General features: G+C 33.7%; 4 protein-coding genes and 1 long non-coding RNA gene across 5 annotated transcripts in view; 1 reads left to right on the top strand and 4 right to left on the bottom strand.

Annotated features, from left to right (window-relative positions):
• LOC109580996 (uncharacterized) overlaps positions 1-24 on the bottom strand; it is a 3884-nt gene extending 3860 nt beyond the window's left edge. Inside the window, exon 1 of the mRNA XM_019994678.1 lies at positions 9-24. Within this exon, the coding sequence (XP_019850237.1) occupies positions 9-24 (16 nt within the window). The remainder of the gene's footprint in view (positions 1-8) is intronic.
• Positions 25-798: 774 nt separating this feature from the next.
• LOC109581574 (uncharacterized) lies at positions 799-1152 on the bottom strand. Its single transcript, XR_002184679.1, has 3 exons — positions 1114-1152; positions 909-1067; positions 799-864 (listed from the first exon to the last, which is right to left on the bottom strand). It is a non-coding gene; the product is annotated as an uncharacterized LOC109581574 (long non-coding RNA).
• A 1960-nt stretch (positions 1153-3112) lies between these two features.
• Positions 3113-9947, bottom strand: LOC100640312 (deleted in malignant brain tumors 1 protein-like). Its single transcript, XM_019995801.1, has 22 exons — positions 9862-9947; positions 9127-9318; positions 8906-9070; positions 8628-8789; positions 8376-8570; positions 8140-8307; positions 7923-8090; positions 7691-7855; positions 7432-7599; positions 7176-7343; positions 6890-7060; positions 6664-6831; positions 6154-6345; positions 5940-6104; positions 5718-5885; positions 5375-5668; positions 4980-5321; positions 4472-4915; positions 4160-4429; positions 4060-4106; positions 3541-3932; positions 3113-3480 (listed from the first exon to the last, which is right to left on the bottom strand). The coding sequence occupies exons 1-22, from the start codon at positions 9896-9898 to the stop codon at positions 3282-3284; spliced, it is 4440 nt and encodes a 1479-aa protein (XP_019851360.1). The 5' UTR covers positions 9899-9947; the 3' UTR covers positions 3113-3281.
• A 92-nt stretch (positions 9948-10039) lies between these two features.
• On the bottom strand, positions 10040-14467 carry LOC109581568 (solute carrier family 26 member 10-like). The gene is made up of 19 exons (XM_019995816.1): positions 14045-14467; positions 13563-13673; positions 13302-13483; positions 13034-13201; positions 12816-12983; positions 12531-12619; positions 12335-12479; positions 12169-12282; positions 12005-12082; positions 11846-11941; positions 11622-11728; positions 11488-11575; positions 11176-11334; positions 11083-11097; positions 10911-11034; positions 10772-10863; positions 10511-10678; positions 10260-10388; positions 10040-10209 (listed from the first exon to the last, which is right to left on the bottom strand). Exons 1-19 carry the CDS (start codon positions 14424-14426, stop codon positions 10204-10206), a joined length of 2421 nt encoding a protein of 806 aa, XP_019851375.1. The 5' UTR covers positions 14427-14467; the 3' UTR covers positions 10040-10203.
• A 60-nt stretch (positions 14468-14527) lies between these two features.
• Positions 14528-18014, top strand: LOC100640187 (uncharacterized). Its single transcript, XM_003382686.3, has 14 exons — positions 14528-14670; positions 14717-14869; positions 14922-15092; positions 15679-15792; positions 15896-16039; positions 16141-16251; positions 16513-16593; positions 16651-16767; positions 16827-16931; positions 16997-17098; positions 17157-17237; positions 17307-17461; positions 17514-17664; positions 17795-18014. The coding sequence occupies exons 1-14, from the start codon at positions 14647-14649 to the stop codon at positions 17840-17842; spliced, it is 1557 nt and encodes a 518-aa protein (XP_003382734.1). The 5' UTR covers positions 14528-14646; the 3' UTR covers positions 17843-18014.
• Positions 18015-21296: the final 3282 nt, after the last annotated feature.

Genomic DNA, 21296 nt, shown 5'->3' with positions numbered 1-21296 from the left:
ATACCTACCTCCATTGCATGACATTTCGAATATTAACAATAAATTTCTATACTTTCAGTATTATTGTATTGACAATCTATTCCACCTCGTTTCTGATTAAACCAATTATTTGCATGTGATGAAGGTGAGTAGTTTGAACAGCTACTCAATTCATTCTCAGTTCCAGTACATGAATATCTATAACCAACTCTTTCATTCTTACCACTCCAGTTAGTATCAGTAATTGCCACAGACCCTACAATAGATCACATACAATAGATGATATAATGTTATACTTACAAGTATCATAATATCCTAATTGTCTGCAAACAACTTTAGCATTATTATAATTCCAGTATCTTGCATCAATTGTCATCCATATACCATCAGTACATATCTCTACTCTTCCTTCATTATCTCCTTCTCCATCAGTTAGGTGAATTGTTCCATTGTTACAATTTACTGTACCTGCAGTAATATAGGTTTTATCATTGAGTATTGTATTAACTTTACTTGAACATGTGAATCCAAATGCTGTATCACAGTAATAATTGTAATTATAGTTGGAGCAATACTTTAGTGAATCCTCATTTCCATTGCAATAGAATTCAATGTATATTATTGGAGCAACATCATTATTTCCACCAAACAATGAATAAGATGAGTATGAAGCCCCTTTAATAATAAAAGGTATGCCACATAATTTTAATATAATAGACTTACAGTTATCTTGATAACCCAGGTGTCTACACACAACATTTGGTGGAATCCCCCACCCATCACACACAAAAACCCACACTCCATCATAACAAATTTGTAGATCTCCTTCAGCATTAGACTGTCCCCCATACAACTTGATTTCACCATCAGTGCAATTACTTGTATCTGTGCAATAGTTATTTTATAATTAAATAAAGTGGATTCCTTACTGTAACACTTGATGCCAACAGTGCGTCCATAATAGCAATTATCACTGTGGTAATTATTACAAGATGCCAAGTTAGTTTCTGATCCAGTACACTGAATATTCCATAAAAATTGTTGATAGTCTCCATCACCAAATTTAGAATATCTAAATATTGATCCCTCTAAAAACAAAATTTGCAATCATCATTTTTATAATAGTAAATATACCTCCATCTTGGCTGTATCCTAGTTGTTTACAAACAACTTTAGTTTCACTTTCATACCAGTTCGAACTACAAGCAGTTCCCCATTCTCCATTGATGCAAACTTCCACTCTTCCTTCATCTGGTGTAGTACCATTAACTAATCTAACTCTACCATTAATACAGTCAGTTAATACTGTAATGGAAGCAATGCATAAAATGCAGTATAATTAAATTAACCTCTCTCTGAACATTTCACACCAACATCATTTGTGTGGCTAAGATAATATGGATCTGATGAGTAAGTACAATGTTCTAATCTATCTTCATTTCCAGTGCATCCCAAATAATGAAACAGAACTGGACCAGATCCTTGACCAAAGTAAGCATTCCAAAATATCAAAGCTCCTGCAATCATTGAAACAATGTAATATTAAATTAGATAATAGTCTATCATACGTGGTGTCTGATGACCAAGTCTTCTGCATACAACATGAGCATCTCTAACATCAAATCCATAGCTACTAACAGTACCCCACACTCCATTACTGCAATACTCTACTCTCCCTTCCACTTTATTAGGACCATTAGGACCAACAAGACGCATACTACCAGTAAGACAATTTCCTGTGCATTAATGTTTAAGATAGAATGAGACCTAAATACACTATATACCTGGTACAATGCTTCCTTTGCATCTAACTCCAGATATTCTGTACACTTGTACACCATAATAACTATAGTAACAGCTTGATGTAGACTTTAAGCAATGATTCAAACTTGACTCATTCCCAATGCATCTCCAGTTGTACAATGTTGGTATTCCATGTCCATATCCAAAAGAATTAGAATAATAAACAGGTTGTGCATCTATTTATATGTGGGTAGTATGTAAACCTCATGAGATCATTATAATCCACTGTACCTGTTGCTGGTAGACCTAATTGTCTACACACTACAAATGCTTCTTGATATCCCCAATTATAATCACAGACACTAGTCCATGCTCCATCATTGCACACTTCAACAGTTCCTTCTGTTGGTATTAGTCCATCAGTGAGTCGCACTGATCCAGTACTACATGCTGAATAAACATAACAAATTTATAAGTAAATAACTTTATACAGATGTAGTCTATACCTGGGCACAATATGCCAACATCTTCGTAGTGTCCACAGCTATAAGCATTACCAATACCAACAGCTCTATTGCAGTCCAGCAAGTTATTCTCAAATCCAGTACAGTACAGTCGATTGAGCCATATTGGACCAGCACTTTGACCATAATAAGCACTACCATAGTAGCTTACAGCTATAACAAAAAAAAACATAATCTATTAAAATTAATTTTGATCATTACATTGTCCTCCATCTACTTCATATCCAAGCTGCCTACAGGCTACTCTTGCATCATTAGTATCAAAGGAATCATCACATACACTTCCCCATACAAAGTTGATACAAATCTCTAGTCTTCCTCTGTAGGTAGCACCTCCATTCACTAACCTCAGTGTTCCATGCTGGCAATTGCTATTAACTTGACCTAATGCAACTGTAAAATCAATGATTATGAATAATTTCTCAAAATCTTTATGATACCTGAAATGTTTAGAATCAGCAGGATCCCTCCAAGTGAATTCATGCTGCTCTCTCTTTAGCTTTCAAATGAAATTAACAAACAGACAACTGATTAAGTATGAATGATCATAAACAAAAACTGTATTCTTAAATTCTAACTGTGTGGGTTTTGATAAGCACATTAAAGAAAAACATCAATAGTACATTACCACTGTTTATTGTACTAAAAGAAAAACTTCTGGATTGTAAAATATGAGACACACCACAAGTTGCAATCACCTCAAGAAATACAATTTGATACAATTAACATAAAAACTGGCTTTTTATTCTTTCAAAAGTACATGTCTATCATTTCCGAAGATATAAATAAAAAATATAATGTGTACTCTTTTATTTAATGCTTGGTAATCCAGCTGTGCTATTAAGTTGTATATCAGAGACTATAGATTTCACCACTTAAACACAACAAAGCAATAATAAAAATTCTTATTGTTCTTTGTAGTGATAGAACTAACATTATAAAATGGGGTAAAAATTCCACTACATACACATTAATCAATGTATACCTACACTACACATAGTTATCAGTCATAAATATAATTGTTATGGATTCTTTTCATTTTGGAAGTTCCCAATCCTCTTCCTCATCATCATCATCAGCATCACGATTGACTGAACTGTCGGCGGCAGGTAAAGGCCTTTCTTCTTCTGGTGAATCTTCAATCCTTGCTTCATTCTGACGAGTATGGAAGGCAACGGGAGGAGCAGTCCTCTGAGCTGCTAGTTTTCTTCTTTTCCTCTGCACAAAACATACTCTAAAGAAACAAATATATATATATATATACAATCTCAAATGATGCTATAAACTTGCTCACATGACAATTACTATTGTGAATATTAATGCAGCAGCAATGAATCCAGAGATAAAGAGGATAGTCAAAAGTGCTTCATCAGGAAGTGTAAAGGGCTCATCAGAAGTATTGAGTGGCCATATTATCCTAAGGGATTGATTGGAAACACTCACTGATATACTGTTCCCACTGTTAAGGGAATCAAATAGGCTCTGAAATACAGTGGAGGATGTTTGGTTCCCATCACTTGATGAATAGGAAAGACTCGAAGTGACTCCAACCTCTGATGTCATCTCTTCAGCATCAGTACTGCATGTAAGATCATTAACTGTTAGCACACCACTAGACAAGGTACAGTTACAGATATCTTGTAAAAGATTGAAAATTGGAGCTTCAAATACATCTCTAGTTGCATTCTAAAAAGAAAATATCAATTGTCATACACTGTGCTATCAGAAATGAGCTTTTGCTCTTATGTAATAGAAAAAGTTAGGCATTAATGTGGCTCAATGTAGTAGAAAGCATTAGGTATTGATTGCTTACATTCCACATATTGCAATTGTTGACTTCAAAAGAAAGTGTCAAAGATGCTACATAAAATAAATGTAAATGAAGTTAATATTTTAAAAAGTTCAATACACACCTGTTTCTCTTAGTAGTATAGATGCATAGCCATTATCATAAAGATTATTAGCTACACACCAGTAGCTACCATACTTTCTACCAGTAGTACCCTCTTCTGTGTTGAACACCAAGTCTGGTGATCCTATTGCATTAGCAACAGTCACTCCATTTTTGACTATAGACACATTATAATACAAAGGATAACCACCGCTTGCTGAGCATGTTAAGGTAGCATTAGAATCATCAGTAAAAGCTGATGCTGTCGTGTTTACTGTAGCAGTTGGTGTTTCTATAAGAAAGATAAATATAAGATATGATTAAATTGACTTACCATAATAGCCAATTGATTGTTTAGCAGAGCCAATGACAATTGGACTGGTAAATCCCAGTTGTGTATTGATAAAATCAGCATAAGAGTAGCCATTGGCTGCACTACAACCAATAAAGTTGAGTACTGGACGTGGTTCAGTGGTTAACTGTGCCTCATAGTAGCCACTCTGTAAAAGGGTGGGCTGTAAGAACTGAAGCTCATAATGTGGATCAGATAAAGGAGAGAGCAAACCAGTTGCTGAATAAAGCTTTGAAGCATTGCCTGATGAAAAACTGGCAAAACTAAACTCGTGCCATTGCAATGCAGTGAAGGATGATGAGGAGGGGAGGAAGGTATATGTCACAAGTGATAGATAAGAAGTTCCATTATTATATTGTGTAAAATCAACACCTGGATATAAGACAGAGTAAGGAAGACCTTGTGATCTGTCTGGTATGTTAACATCTAACATAAGAAAAATAAAAGATAACAGTATAATAATAATAGTAATAATAATGGAATTACTTACTTCCAACGACTAATTTTAAAACAGCAGGTGATAGTAAGGGATACTCCCTAAGGAAGTTCATTGTTTCTTGTTCGCATAGCAAAGAGTGTTGATATAAGTTTAATCCATCATATCTCACTGAATAATAACCAGAATGAAGCTCTGTCAAGCCATTCAATGTAAGGGATAGACCATCAGGGCTTAATGAGTAGCTACTCAATGCAGACTGCACTGGTACACCAGAGAAATACCATTGGAGGTTTCTAAGGTAGCTCAAACCCATTGTAGGTGTTTGGGTAACTGAGAGTGTAACAGAACCGCCAACACTACCAGTGTATGTAGACTGGACTGGGACAAGTGTATCTGAATAAAGAACATCAATATTGTATCATAAGAAAAGAAATGTGCATACTTACTTTGAACTGAAAGAGTGATTGATCCAATGGCCAATACTTCATCATCCCACTTCATTGCACAGTAATAGTTGGATACTTTAGGGTGTCTGTGAGTTATAGTCAAGGTGGCACTGGGTGATGAAGGACTGCTTTGTGACAAAGGATCTTCGCCGATGGTTGTCTTCCATTCATAAGTGACGCCACTTGGAGGAGCTGGATCAGACACACAAGACAATTGTACTTGAGTACCAATGGGAATATCATAAGGACTGGAAGAGGAAGTAACACTGAGATTATAGTAGCTGGCAGGTATTTCTATCAATAATAATAGTAACAGCTTAATTACAAAGGGTGTAATGCTTACCTGGGCACTTGACACCTACATCATTGCCATGATAGCAATTGGTGACACCAATACCACTGGCATAAGGACAATCAGAGAGGCTGGCTTCATTTCCCAAACAGGAAACATAAGCCAGATTGACTGGGCCTTGTCCTGACCCAGAATAAGCTGACTGTGTTGTTATAGGTCCTTCAAAATAAATAAAACAATCAGCAATCAGGAAAGAAATAGTTTAAATCTTACGTAGTGTTTTAAAGCCAGCACTTCTACAGGCCACTAATGAGTTCAATCTTGACCATCCAGTATTACAAACACTGCCCCAGTATCCTCCCTGACACACTTCAACCCTTCCTTCTCTTGAGGATGCACCATCTTGAAGTCTCACAGAGCCCTCTACTGAGCATGTTTCTGATTTATGAAAAATAAAGTAAAAGTGAATAAAAACTAATTATCGCACCAGCTTGATTTTGCATCCTACAAGAGACTCCAGCTCTATTGTTGGCATACCAACTCTCCATCATTGTGTTAGCTGCATATACAGAGTTAGTACAACTCTGTAGTGCAGTCTCTGATCCACTGCATTGGAAGTTATTGTGAGCGATCCGACGATTGCCCGAACCAAACTGTGAATTAGTCAATGCAACTGCCCCTGTATAATGTGATTAAGTGCCAATGTGATGAATACATTGTAATTTAGAATAATTATTTTTCATAACCTGATCAATTGATGTTTTTTATAAAGTACCTTGTACTTCAGTACACCAAACTTTTTGAGCAACTTTAAAAATTCATAAAAAATCCAATTTTGACCGGAATCAGTTCAAACTTTCTGTGCAACATAAGTACATGTATATGCATCAGAAAATATTATAGAAATAAAAAAATTCCTCTTTTTTGTTTTTGACAAAATTGGTCTGATTTTTACGTACATCCAGAAAACAGCAATACTACATGCACATTCTCTTACATGCATCATAAAATCCTCTCTGACGACAAACAACTTGAGCATCATTATAATCCCATCCCATAGAATCAACAGTAGTCCATGTGTTGGTACGACACACCTCCACACGACCATCACTTGAGGATCCGCCCATTAGCCTCACATCCCATTCAGTACAGGTAGTGCCAGACTCTGAAATAATATAACAAGAGACTTTATGTGCAGGGAGCATAGCAATATAATAACTAACCAGCACACATGGCTCCAGCAATAGCTGTACAAGTTGGATTGAGGGTTGCATAGTCTGCCACTGTACATGATGTAAGTGAAGTCTCTGATCCTGAGCAGGTCATTCCATCATACACTAATGGGGCCTGATCTTGACTACCACCAAACAAACCAGTGGTACTGTATGCTGACCCTGTAATAGTACAAAATACAAATAATATTTGAAGTAAAGCCAAAAGTTTTAACGGAAAAGAAATACTGAAAGTGTTTACATGTACTAAGTTTTAATTTTAAAAGTGATGACGTACAAGTATCAGATAACTGTAGTTGCTTGCAGACTGTCTTAGCATTGACATCATTCCATGTATCAGAACACACATAACCCCACTTTCCATCCCTGCAGACTTGGACATCTCCTTCACGGTCTGACTGTCCTCCTGTCAGACGCACATCACCATTAGTGCAACCATCTGAATCTAAATTATATCAAAAATAAAGGAAAAATTCTTATTTGAGCATATCCATAATTAATGTACATGTGTATGCTTCTAATGCAAAACTTACTGAAGCATCTCACTCCGACGGTATGACCAAAGTTACAGTTAGGTTCAATCTGATCGTTCTTTCCACAGTCTACAATACTAGACTCAGAACCATCACAATCAATATTAGTGAATTTAACTGGAATATTGTTCCCATCACCATAAGCAGAGTTGATATAAAATGAAGCATCTATCAAATAAAAGAAAGTGAATAGTGTATAATATACACGCATGCCACAGTTAAAAAATGCTTTACATATAAAATAATATTGATAGCTTACAAGAAGGATCAAAATTTTGCTGCCTGCAAATAGTCCTGGCATCATTACGATCCCAGCCATCATCACAAATGCTTCCCCATTCTTGAAAGAGGCACACCTCCAATCTGCCATAATCAGTAGAGCCATTCTGGAACCTCACATCATAATCAGTGCACGTTACACCAACTAAAAAATAAATAAAAATTAATCATAAAAATTCAATTATTTACTCTCATGAGATTGATATTATTACCTTTCCTCCAACATTTAATAGTCGCATCATTGGAATGACTCTGAGCATAGCTATTGAACTGACGATTACACTGATAGAGATTGTACTCAGAGCCAAGACAGGCTAAATCATTCATGAGTATAGGACCAGATCCATCCCCAAAGTATGATGGAGGGTAAACTCTAACACCTACATAAATCAATAAAAATTGAGCGTGTACAACTTGAAAATAATCTACCTGGTGCCCCATACTCAAGTTGACGACATGCTGCTCTTCCATCTTTAAAGCCAAAGTTAGTGCTGCTAACAGTCCCCCATACTCCATTACTGCATAGCTCTATGCGTCCTTCCTCAGTGTTGATCCCATTTGGACCATTGAGCCTTATAGAATTATCAGTACAATTATCTGTGAAAGGAGAGAAAGGTTACATGATCAATAGTTGTCATTGCAGCCCAGAAATAGTATCATATTACTTGGAGGAATGACTTCTCCTTCACACTTCAGTCCCACAATAGCCAAGTTAGCACTGATGGGGTTATATCCTTGACACACTCCAGTGCTGTAAGGGCAATCTGTAAGAGCACTCTCATTCCCTACACACAGGAACTGTGTCCATGTTGGTGAGCCATGCCCATTACTGAATCGAAAGTCTGTTACAACTTGAGTTGCTGCAAGAAATAAAGAACATCATTACAATAAATTTATAAGAAGATTCTATTCTATACCTGTAGCTGGATAGCCTAGCTGCCTGCAAGCTACAAATCCATCTTGCCTTTGGAACTGATCAGCACAGATACTGTTCCATGATCCACCATTGCATACCTCTAGTGTACCTTCAGTCTGTAAGAAACCACCAGTCAGCCTCAAAGACCCTTGAGTACAACTACCTACAATTCATGCATAGTGAGTAAGTTATCAACAAAACTTGAATGATTTAGATTTTAGAATGAACATTATCTTAAATCCTAAGCAGTACTAAAGGCCTTTAATATCCACTGCTTACTTAGAGGGCATGTAATGCCAACATCGTGAGTATGATCAGTACCAATCCATGTATTATCATGCTGGCAGTCTAATAATGACTCCTCTGTTCCTTGACAATAGAGATAGCCCATATTGACTTGTCCTGGGCCCTGACCATATGCTGCACCACCAACATATGACAATCCTAATATACATTGCAATTAATTTATTAGTAAATAAAGAATGCTTTGTGTGTCTTACCACTAGCATCAGGATTGTATCCAAGTTTCCTGCAAGCAACTTTGGCATCATTGGTATCAAACTCAATATCAGAGACAGTTCCCCAGACACCAGACCTGCAGAACTCAAGCCTCCCAGAATTAGAACTGGAACCATTGATTAGCCTCAGCTCTCCAGTATCACATTGATAAGCACATGTAAATAGCATGTGACCTGTATTTGGAATTATGGTATGCTGTCAAACGTATTCAGCATTGGGTTATGCCCTGTTGGGGCTCTTTTGACATGCATATGCTGACTAATTGCTAAATGAATATCAGTAGATTATACTGACTCTACATCACTATTGCCAGCAACAGTCTATTCTCTTAGCTGGCTCATGCTAATTCTGTATTGTCTCCCTTTTTGCACAAAACTCTTGCAAATGTCATGATTTGTGGTATTTACAAATTAACTTTTAAAACTGAAGCTATCATATTGAGCTATTAATTTTAGGTGATGATAAGTTCTTGGCAGAATCTACTGAATATGAGCAACTATTGATTGCAATTGTTTTCCCAAAATCTGCTAGAAAATTTAATGTAGTGGTTATCTACTAAAAAATAAGTGAGATAGGTTGAAAAATTTTGATAAGAGTGTACAAATCCAAGAACATTATGTACTCTTGATAAATCTATATCAATTATTTCACAGCATGCACCAAGAACAAAAACAAAACAATTTACGAGCAAAAAAAAAACCAGTATGATCACATACCTGCACACAAGAAAAGAGCAAGAAGAAGGCGAGCCATCACTCAGAAAAGGAGCTAGCTTCAAGTTGACAATTGATTGCAGAATACGCCCATTATGAATACTATTAAAGGGGCGAGTTTTTATTGCTTTGAACACAAATTTTAGTGCTTCAAAATTGTGCACATTATGTATATACATACTTTACTTTAGAGAATTGGTTATCAGTTCTACAATTATATCTAGTGCACATGTGTGCTCTATCAATGTAAAGGAATGGATATAAAACTAAAAACTTGACAATCAGTTTTTAATAAAAATAATAAAAACTTGAAAAATAAAACTTTCTTGCCGCTATAGTTTAGAATTATTCCTAAACAATGGTCTTAAAATAATTACCCGATATAATTTTTACTGTCTTACCTTATCATTATTCCTTGTTGTCGAAGTTAATATCTTTTCAACAATTCCAAAGCGTTTGGATCGTTCAAGAATACGCTCGAAGTTACCAACCAACTTCTTGCTGATAGGTTTGGCATTATCAATCTTAGGCTGTTAGATAGTGGGGAAGAGAATAAGAAACAATAAAAAAGATGCATAAAACAGCAATAAAAATATCATCAAAGCTAATACCTGTATCTTACACCTAAATACAGTATTTGATATGCACTTACCACCCTGTGTCCTCCCTTAGCAAACAGCACAGCACTAGCTACTGATGGGAACAAGCATCTTGATGAGAACCTGTCAAAGAACCCGTAATTCTTCAATGACTCACAAAATGGGGTAGATGGAGAAGCAAGGAGCACTTGGATATTAAAAGAGTTTAGTTCACATACGACCTATCAAGAAAGGCACAAGAAACTAGAATATCAAAAACAGTTTTTGATAATTTAGTCATTTCTCTCTATCTCTTACTTCAGTTCATCTCCTACCTTTTCAATCATAGCTTTCCCCATTGAGTCAACAAACCCAATCGGTGCACAGTCGATAATAACTGTCTGGTAGCGTCCTACTGATGGCTCATCTAATGGTCACGTGACAGTCACATGATGGTTTAATAACTGAACATACCATAAGTCTTCTGGTACTTAGTATCACTATCATTAGTGCTTTTAGCATCATGATCAGGTGAATCGACAATACAAACATTATCAAATTCTTTTTCTTGAAGTCGTGAGGGAGAAAAACTATCAGACTGAGGGGAAAAGTTGTGCTTGTGAATATGACATAATAAATAACTCACTGAATTAGTTTTAAACTGCAAAAGGAGAAAGAAAAAATAAATGAAATATACATACAAATTTACAATGCATTCTCTTCTCACTCAGCAGGTTACCTTGTCATAGCATTGCTCAAAGCATCCCTTTGGCTCTTCCCCTATGCTTTGAGTACTGATACCACACTCTATGTATAATCTTGAACGGAATACGTTGCAATTAGCAAAATAAATTGGAGCATTAAACTGATATATGTAACAACCAGGAATAGACCTAACCTAATAATAAATGAATGTACATTTACAAATCATGTACAGTATAGTATACTAAACGTCTACATACTATTGCTACATTAGATAAAAAGTTGTCATTTTAATACTTACATTTTGTTAACAAATGCTATGGACTATAGTACATGTATCAGCACTTACTTTAAAGTCGTTTTCATCATATTCATTGTCAGCAGTGTCAATGGGGTAGGACCATTGATTAGCCTCACCCAAATGAGGAGAGTATGGACTGAAAGAGAATAAATAAAACAATCAAAGTGTTAAGAGAGCCTTACAGTATAGTTCTGACAATAATAGTAAAAAGACTGAAGAATATTCCAATTCCTAATCCAAGATCCAATCCAATGATAAGGGTAGATAAGAAAACCACTAGCCACACAAGCTACAGAAAGACAATTATACCATGAATGTTAAATTTAGTAAATTAATTTGTCTTTATGTTATGAAAGATAGAAAAAACTAGTGCATCTAAATAGTTATATAAGCTCTAATCTCTTACCATATCAGGCCAGTGGATGTAGTAGTACCTTCTTATATCTCTCACTTGTAAGAACAAACCTTTTAGTGCCATCACAACAATTGCTGCAACAGCAGCCTGAACATGTGAAAGAAAAAGTATTATATCATAAGAGAAGAGAACAGTGGATATTAAACTCACATTAGGTAATGAATTAAACAAAAACCCAATAGCTAACATGACCAGTAATACAATGAATGATGCAATAATGCTGACAAGCTAGAAAAAGAAGAGAATGATAAAATAAAGTAAAAGAATTGAGTTAATAAATGAAGGTGGGAAGATTATAGTATGGAGTTTCTAACCTGTGTTTTCCCTCCGGTTAAATCCTGCAGGACAGTTCTGCTCAGAGCACCAGCTGTAGGGAAACTCCTGAATAAAGATCCACCAATGTTCATAATACCATAAGCAAACAACTCCTAAAAACTCAATCATAGTAGAATAATATTGAATTAAACATTAACTCATTACTTGGTCAGGGTGGATTGAATAAGAGTTTTTCTGTGCCATAAGTTTAGCTTGAGAAATGTTAATGACAAAACTAATGACGGCAATAATGAAAGCTTCACTAGCGACATCCCCAATGAGTCTGCCAACTGGAAGCTTGGGAGTGTAACTAAAGAAATATAATCAACCACAAGATCACTAAACATTATAATAGTCGTACCATTGAGCAGGCAATATACCACCAGCATCTTCAATGGTAGGCAGATCAGTTATATTAGCTCCATAAGATATGCCAGTAGCTAGTATTACCTGTCGTACAATAGGTCTGATATAAAGTCATTAATGTGTGCTTGTTTGTGTGTGTGTATAAGCAAGCGTAAAATAAAATCATTCATCTGTGAAAGAATTAAAGTTAGGATTCATTTTCACTACATTTATGCTGCAACACAGAAAAAGCATTTTAAGAAGACATTCCAAAGCAAATTACAAGTACACATACTCTTACCACGATGAGTTGGCCGGGAATGTATATGGAGATTTTAGTAACTTTCTTCTTTAAAAAACGATTAATCAGATCAAAAACAATCAAAATAATTAACGAGATAATTGACGTGACGATAGCTGGGACTGATACTTTCCAACTAAACAGACTAGCCATAATTTTGAAAAAACGCTAAATAAAAAGAAAAATATAAGCTAATAAAGATTAATCTTTAAATTTACTCTAGGAGTGACAAAAAGGCCAGGAACAACAGAACTATCACTAACACCAAGCAATGGCGCAAGCTGTGTTATTAGAATAGTGAAGGCAGCTGCTGCAGTATAGCCACTAATGAGAGCATCAGAGAGAAACAATGAAATGACACCCAACTTTAAAAGACTCATCAATAGCTAATAAATAAGGAAGGAAAGAGAAGAAAAGAAAGAGTAATAAAAGCAGAAAGACAGAGACAAATTACTTATGATTGATATACATGTAATTATGTCTTACTAGAAAGATTCCAACCATCAAGCTTAGCGTAATTGCTACATTAATTCTCTCAGTAAAACAGGCATTGAGTGAGCATGGATCACTTTCGTCATTCATTAGGATTGTAGCGTTCCCTTCGCATAAAGAATGAGTTAAAGTATCAACAGCTTGTCCAGTCATCAACGCTACCACAGGAAATGTACCTAACAGAGCAGGATAAGGAGGAAAGGATTGTTTGTGCAATGGGTTAGTCACTTTAATCATTTTCAGTACATGGCTAACCGACTGAGAGATGTCTTGATGTCCCAAATATTGCATATAATAAAACAGGAATGTATGAAGAGTAGAGACCATATGAAGGTGGGAGGAATGCCAACAGAGAAAACCCAATGCCTACCATACAAACAGGAATCATTTATTTAAGAAAACCCACTGATGTATGTATAATCTTATCAAACTGTAAACAATAAGATGCTAAACAATAACAAAGGATTAGCATCCGTGGAATACAAGCATTGATTGTGCGAATAGAACAAAATCTAAAAACTTAGTCCACAGATATTAGAATGATCTTAAACAGCCAAAACATGATAGTACTATTATAATGACAACATAATTAGATTTATCATAAAACCTTTATAAGGCATCATAAATGATTTATGATGCCTTATAAAGGTTTAGGTGACGTATAGTAAAGAAGAGACAATTAGCACTCATTCTTAACTTCTACCAACAGAATAATACATCCAACTATTTGTCATTACCCATTGGTATGTGAGCTACTCCAATAGTTAGTCCAGCAATAACATCACCTATCAAATACTTTGGAGTATAAGATATGACCCAGTGAACTATAGGCAAATGAACATAAAGAAATCTCTTCCACTCGTTCTTATTGGTTGGAGGTTTGAGTGAGTTCCGTATAGGCTGAGGTAGGAATCGATCCACCAGAAATTGGAGCTTTCCTCCTCCTCTTTCCTCCTCCACTTCTCTGTACACGGGAAATCCTTCCCATGTCTTCTCCAAAATCTCATCGTTACTATCCTGAAGTGACACGACTTCTTCTGCGGCAGTGGATTCTGTTGTGGTGGATTTTTGAGGGTCAGGCTCTTTCCCGAGCTCTTCCATCTCCACAATTTCAGCCATGGCTAGCTTGATGGGCGGGCCCTAAAATTTTGTTTTAAAAGATTTTAGTTTATTGCGTGGGTGTTGACAAGAGTATGGGAGGAGCTGGGTGTGTGGTGTGTCTACGTCTGGCCGGTCACGTACATGGTCACGTACACACTTTCACCTCTTGTCACCTCTTATCAACCATCTTTCACCTTCTGATTCTTCTCTAAACTCTACAGGCTCTACTATTCTAATCATGGAGGAGCTAGAGATTCTACCAGTAAGATAAACTGCTGTATTTAAACTCAAATCTCTGTGTTGCATAGAGTGGCCTCAAAGAAATTGTAAAAGATCAAGACTCTGGACTGGAGGTCCGAATATATTACCTGGAATGTCTGGCTCAAGCTACATACATCATAGCACATGAAGGGAAAGCTTTTATTGTTGATCCCAGAAGAGATGTGGATACTTTCATACAAGTAAGAAGTGGTAATTGAATGACTAAGTAACTTATCTTCACCCGCTCCTCAGGAGTTAAATGCTTTAGGTGCTAAACTAATTGGAATACTTGAGACTCATTTTCATGCTGATTTTGTATCCGGGCACAATGAGCTAATGCAGAGGACTCAAGCACCCATTTATTTTGGCCCAACTGCTGGTCCTCGCTGCCAATTTCCACATCATGAACTCAAAGATGAAGAGGTAGTCCTACAAAAAACCAGTGACACTACTTGTAATACAGTTTATACGAGTACATAAGTGATAACCACGATCGTGCAACCCACAATAGCTTTTACAAATAACACTGCATATAAACCTACAGCCAGCTTTACTGAAAGTGGTCTTTCTTTGAGCTTTATATGACATACTTCATAATTTTTGAATGGGTTATTAATATGTGTAACCCTGAAGTAAAAATTAGCTAATTTAAAATTGTCAGTTTTGTCACACAATATGAGTCATCTTTGAAACCCTGCTATCCTACATGTCCCACAAAGCATATTATTTTAGCACCAGTTACTGGTGTTTTGCATGATTGCATCATAAATCACCTGATATTTGATAGCTCTGCCTGTCCCATATATTTTGTATTGTCTAGAACTACCTCAATAGCATGAATAGAATGTCTTGTAATGCTAACAATGTTTTGTGTTCATTCTCATTTGCCTAATACTAAATGCTAGACTGCATGCATTATTCTTGAATATATATCGATGTTATATGCTTAAATCAACTTTATGATATTGTACTATTGGTTCTTTTGAACTGAATATTCATTTATTAATAGATCATAAAGTTCTCTTCAAGATATTCAATTAAAGTATTGCACACTCCAGGACACACACCAGAAGCAGTTGTGTATCTCCTGATTGACACATCCAACAATGACAGACCAATAAAGGTCGGTATTGATAATATGGGCTTATCTTATAATCACAGATATGATCACAACCAATAACAAATGATATACTTACAATAATCTTTCACTATTATTCTTTGGTTAGGCATTTACTGGGGATACCTTGTTCATTGGGTCTTGTGGCAGACCTGATCTTGTTGGATCGGTTGGTTTTACAGCCGAACAAATGGCAAGAATGATGTTTGAAACCCTCAGGAGCAAGATATGCTCATTACCATCTGATGTTCAGGTGAGAGAGGAAGAGGGAAGCGAGAAAAAAAAGAGAGAGGCAGAGTAAAATTGTAATTATAAGAATATAATTTGATTATTGTTATAATTCATTGTCATTAGATATTTCCAGCTCATGGTGCTGGATCTCCATGTGGCAAAAATCTCAGCACCGATCTGTACTCTACCATTGGCAAAGAGATGCAAACTAATCCAGCTCTGAAGTTTACTGATGTAAGACTGTTACAGCATAAGACACAAAAGCATGTATATGTATTGGAAAAAAATTTATAAAATGGAGAATTCTCTTCTTTTCATTTTTGATAAAGTTTGCAACAAAATCCCTGTACTATAGTACAGGGACTTTAGTTTAATTTTCGAGCAACTTTAAAATTCATAAAAATTCAATTTTGATCAGGATAAGTTCAAACTTTGCCATTCTTGTTAGCAATACCAATACAATAATGAATAATAGTTAGTATTATCTTTGTTTAGGAGGATAAATTTGTTAAGTTTTTGACGGATGGACAGCCTGCTGCTCCAGGATATTTTTCACATGATGTGGCCCAAAATACAGTTAGTTGTTCTCATACACACTATTGCTACAATGTCTATGTATTGTATTACTGATAGGCTGGTGCCCTACCATTATCTGAAGTATTGAGCAAGATACCAAGACTTACCAGCGATCAGTTTAAATTGATAGTAGATAATAACACTGCAGATTACACTGTAATCGATACAAGAAATGTAAGATGCTTTCTCTTTCTTCCAATTTACCTCTTGCTTCTTCCTTTAATACTAATTAGCCTGAAGAGTATAACACTGGATATATCGAAGGGTCATTGAATTTCCCTCTTGGTGAATCAGGTGGGGCTATTCTCAGACCTGAGGATGGTAACTTTGCCATATGGGTACGTTTAACCATACTGATGTAGCAGCTTGTTTAATTACAATTTTCATGTTTTACATGTTTTAGGTTGGTACTCTCCTCTTGAGTAATAGAAATCTCTTGCTCATTGCCAAACCAGGAAAAGAAGGAGAGGCCCTACAAAGACTGGCACGCATTGGATACACTAATGTAAGAATGGGAATGGAGGAGGAAGAGAAATTTAAGAGGAAATGTGACTTACCATTAGGTAAAAGGTATACTCAAGAATGGCATGACTGACTGGATTCAATCAGGCTATCCAGTACATGCTACACAAAGGATTGACATTGTAAGACGATGAGCTTTCTGTGCCCATAATTATGTAGCGAGTAATTTTCATTCTTGTTGTTTAATATAGAGGCCAGGGCATGGTACGTCACTCCAGGATCTTGTGTCCAATGGCTATCATGTGATTGATGTGAGGACTAAGCAAGAGCATGAGGGTAATACAGTTAAAGGATCTCACAATGTCCCATTGAATGAAATATACAGCCACTTGGAGGAGTTAGACAAGTAAGCTAAACTTGAACTACTATACAACTAATATCGTACTTGCTTTTAAAAGGTCAAGAAGATACCTAGCCTTTTGCAGCACTGGTTACAGATCTGTTATTACCGTTAGCATATTAAGAGCTAGTGGTATTGATGCAGTTGATGTGATTGGTGGTTTTGCAGCAGCCAGTGTCTACGCACCTGATCTTACAACCAGTGGAAAGGTACTTCTAATGCACATGGACACATTTATTTTAAAAAGCATCATAATTATTGTCAAGCATTTAGTAGTAATTTATACTAGTGTAAAGAAATCGTTGAACTATGTAAGATTATTTTCCCTGTTAACTTTAGGTTTGTCCTGCAATGAAATCAATGATAGATAAACTAGAAGCTGCCTAATGCTGATTGCTGAATTGCTTGCACTCATGAATTTTTATCCATATCATTGTAAGACAAATGTGTATTGTACACAACTCGTTAATATTTTGTACAAATATGCAACCAACTAATATTTTGTATGCAATGTCTTTATTATTGCAATTATCAACAATTAAAAATTAATGCAAAAGGACAGAGAGATGTGAAAAAAAGATTTGCCAATAGCTGCCAAACTAATTCAGAGGTATTGATAATTCAGTGGTGCATTGCCATGAGCTCCATCTGTTAACATTGCATGTTATAGTTTTAGTGAGTAGTAATAACTCACTGGCTAGCTACTGGGGCAGAGCTGATAACTGCAAGCAGGTGGGGCTAACAAAACTTCATGAGCATAAAAAGGACCAATTTTAAAGGTTTTTTCTAAAAAATAGCTCAAAAATCACCCCAATTTTAAAATACATTTTCTGATACATATTGATATCCTTATGCTATGTAGAAAGTTTGAGCTGATTCTGACAAATATTTTTTGAGTTATGGCCATTTTTTAAAATGGACCAATTTCTGAAAAATACCCTGTACTATAGCCCATGGTTTTTTCCAAAAAATGGGTCTGAAATCACCCCAAATTTTTATTACATTTTCTGATACGTATTGATGTCCTTATGCTATGTAGAAAGTTTGAGCTGATTCTGACAAATATTTTTTGAGTTATGGCCATTTTTTAAAATGGACCAATTTCTGAAAAATACCCTGTACTATAGCCCATGGTTTTTTCCAAAAAATGGGTCTGAAATCACCCCAAATTTTTATTACATTTTCTGATACATATTGATGTCCTTATGCTATGTAGAAAGTTTGAGCTGATTTTGACAAATATTTTTAAAGTTATGGCCATTTTTAAAAACGGACCAATTTCTGAAAAATACCCTGTACTATAGCTCATGGTTTTTTCCAAAAAATGGGTCTGAAACCACCCCAAATTTTTATTACATTTTCTGATACGTATTGATGTCCTTATGCTATGTAGAAAGTTTGAGCTGATTCTGACAAATATTTTTTGAGTTATGGCCATTTTTTAAAATGGACCCATTTCTGAAAAATACCCTGTACTATAGCCCATGGTTTTTTCCAAAAAATGGGTCTGAAATCACCCCAAATTTTTATTACATTTTCTGATACGTATTGATGTCCTTATGCTATGTAGAAAATTTGAGCTGATTCCGACAAATATTTTTTGAGTTATGGCCATTTTTTACTAATAGATTACTGATAGTTTATTAATAGATTACTGATAATTTACTAATAAATTACTAATATTTTTAAAATAGATTACTGATAGTTTACTAATAGATTACTAATATTTCAAAAATAGATTACTGATAATTTACTAATAAATTACTAATATTTTAAAAATAGATTACTGATAGTTTACTAATAGATTACTAATATTTCAATAATAGATTACTGATAGTTTACTAATAAATTACTGATAGTTTATTAATAGATTACTAATAATTTACTAATAAATTACTAATATTTCAAAAAGAGATTACTGATAGTTTACTAATAAATTACTAATATTTCAATAATAGATTACTGATAGTTTACTAATAAATTACTAATATTTCATAAATAGATTACTGATAATTTACTAATAAATTACTAATAATTTATTAATAGATTACTAATAATTTACTAATAAATTAATAATGTTTCATAAATAGATTACTGATAATTTACTAATAAATTACTAATAATTTATTAATAGATTACTAATAATTTACTAATAAATTAATAATGTTTCATAAATAGATTACTAATAATTTACTAATAAATTACTGATAATTTACTAATAAATTACTAATAAGTTATTAATAGATTACTAATAATTTACTAATATTTCATAAATAGATTACTGATAATTTACTAATAAATTACTAATAATTTATTAATAGATTACTAATAATTTACTAATATTTTATAAATAGATTACTGATAATTTACTAATAAATTACTAATAATTTACTAATATTTCATAAATAGATTACTGATAATTTACTAATAAATTACTAATAATTTATTAATAGATTACTAATAATTTACTAATATTTCATAAATAGATTACTGATAATTTACTAATAAATTACTAATAATTTACTAATAAATTACTGATAATTTACTAATAAATTACTAATAATTTACTAATAAATTACTAATATTTCATAAATAGATTACTGATAATTTACTAATAAAATACTAATAATTTATTAATAGATTACTAATAATTTACTAATATTTTATAAATAGATTACTGATAATTTACTAATAAATTACTAATATTTCATAAATAGATTACTGATAATTTACTAATAAATTACTAATAATTTATTAATAGATTACTAATAATTTACTAATAAATTACTAATAATTTATTAATAGATTACTAATAATTTACTAATATTTCATAAATAGATTACTGATAATTTACTAATAAATTACTAATAATTTATTAATAGATTACTAATAATTTACTAGTAAATTACTAATATTTTATAAATAGATTACTGATAATTTACTAATAATTTATTAATAGATTACTGATAATTTACTCATAAATTACTAATATTTGAAAAATAGATTATCAATAGTTTACTAATACAATACCAATAGTTTACTAATAGATTACTAATATTTCAATAATAGATTACTGATAGTTTACTAATTAATTACTGATAGTTTATTAATAGATTACTGATAATTTACTAATAGATTACTGATAGTTTATTAATAGATTACTGATAGTTTATTAATAGATTACTGATAATTTACTGTTATTAAAAATAAAATAATCTGAAAATATTCCCACACTCTCAAAAAAAATCAGAAAAAATTCCAAAAATAAAAATAAAATAATCCAAAAATATTCCCATGCTGTCGAGAAAAAATTATAAAAAATTCCAAAAATAAAAATAAAATAATCCAAAAATATTCTCATGCTGTCGGGAAAAAATTAGAAAAAATTCCAAAAATAAAAATAAAATAATCTGAAAATATTTCCATGCTTTTGGAAAAAAAATCAGAGAAAATTCCAAAAAAAATCTAAAAATATTCCCACACTCTCGGAAAAAAATTCCAAGAATAAAATAAAAATAATCCAAAAATATTCCCCAAGCTCTCGGAAAAAAATCAGAAAAAATTCCAAAAATAAAAATAAAATAATCTAAAAATATTTCCATGCTCTCGAAAAAAAATCAGAAAAATCAAAAAAATTTCAAAAATAAAAATTTCGAAAATACCCTGTACTATAGCCCATTGTTTTTGTCCAAAAAATGGGTTCAAAATCACCCTAAATTTTTATTACATTTTCTGATACATATTGATGTCCTTATGCTATGTAGAAAGTTTGAGCTGATCCCGACAAACATTTTTTGAGTTATGGCCATTTTTAATAGCACTCTCATAATCTACACTCACA

Source organism: Amphimedon queenslandica, unplaced genomic scaffold (genome assembly GCF_000090795.2).
Source record: "Amphimedon queenslandica unplaced genomic scaffold, v1.1 AMPQUscaffold_13520, whole genome shotgun sequence".
NCBI classification, from domain to species: Eukaryota; Metazoa; Porifera; class Demospongiae; order Haplosclerida; family Niphatidae; genus Amphimedon; species Amphimedon queenslandica.
This window is presented reverse-complemented; position numbering and strand designations above follow the sequence as displayed.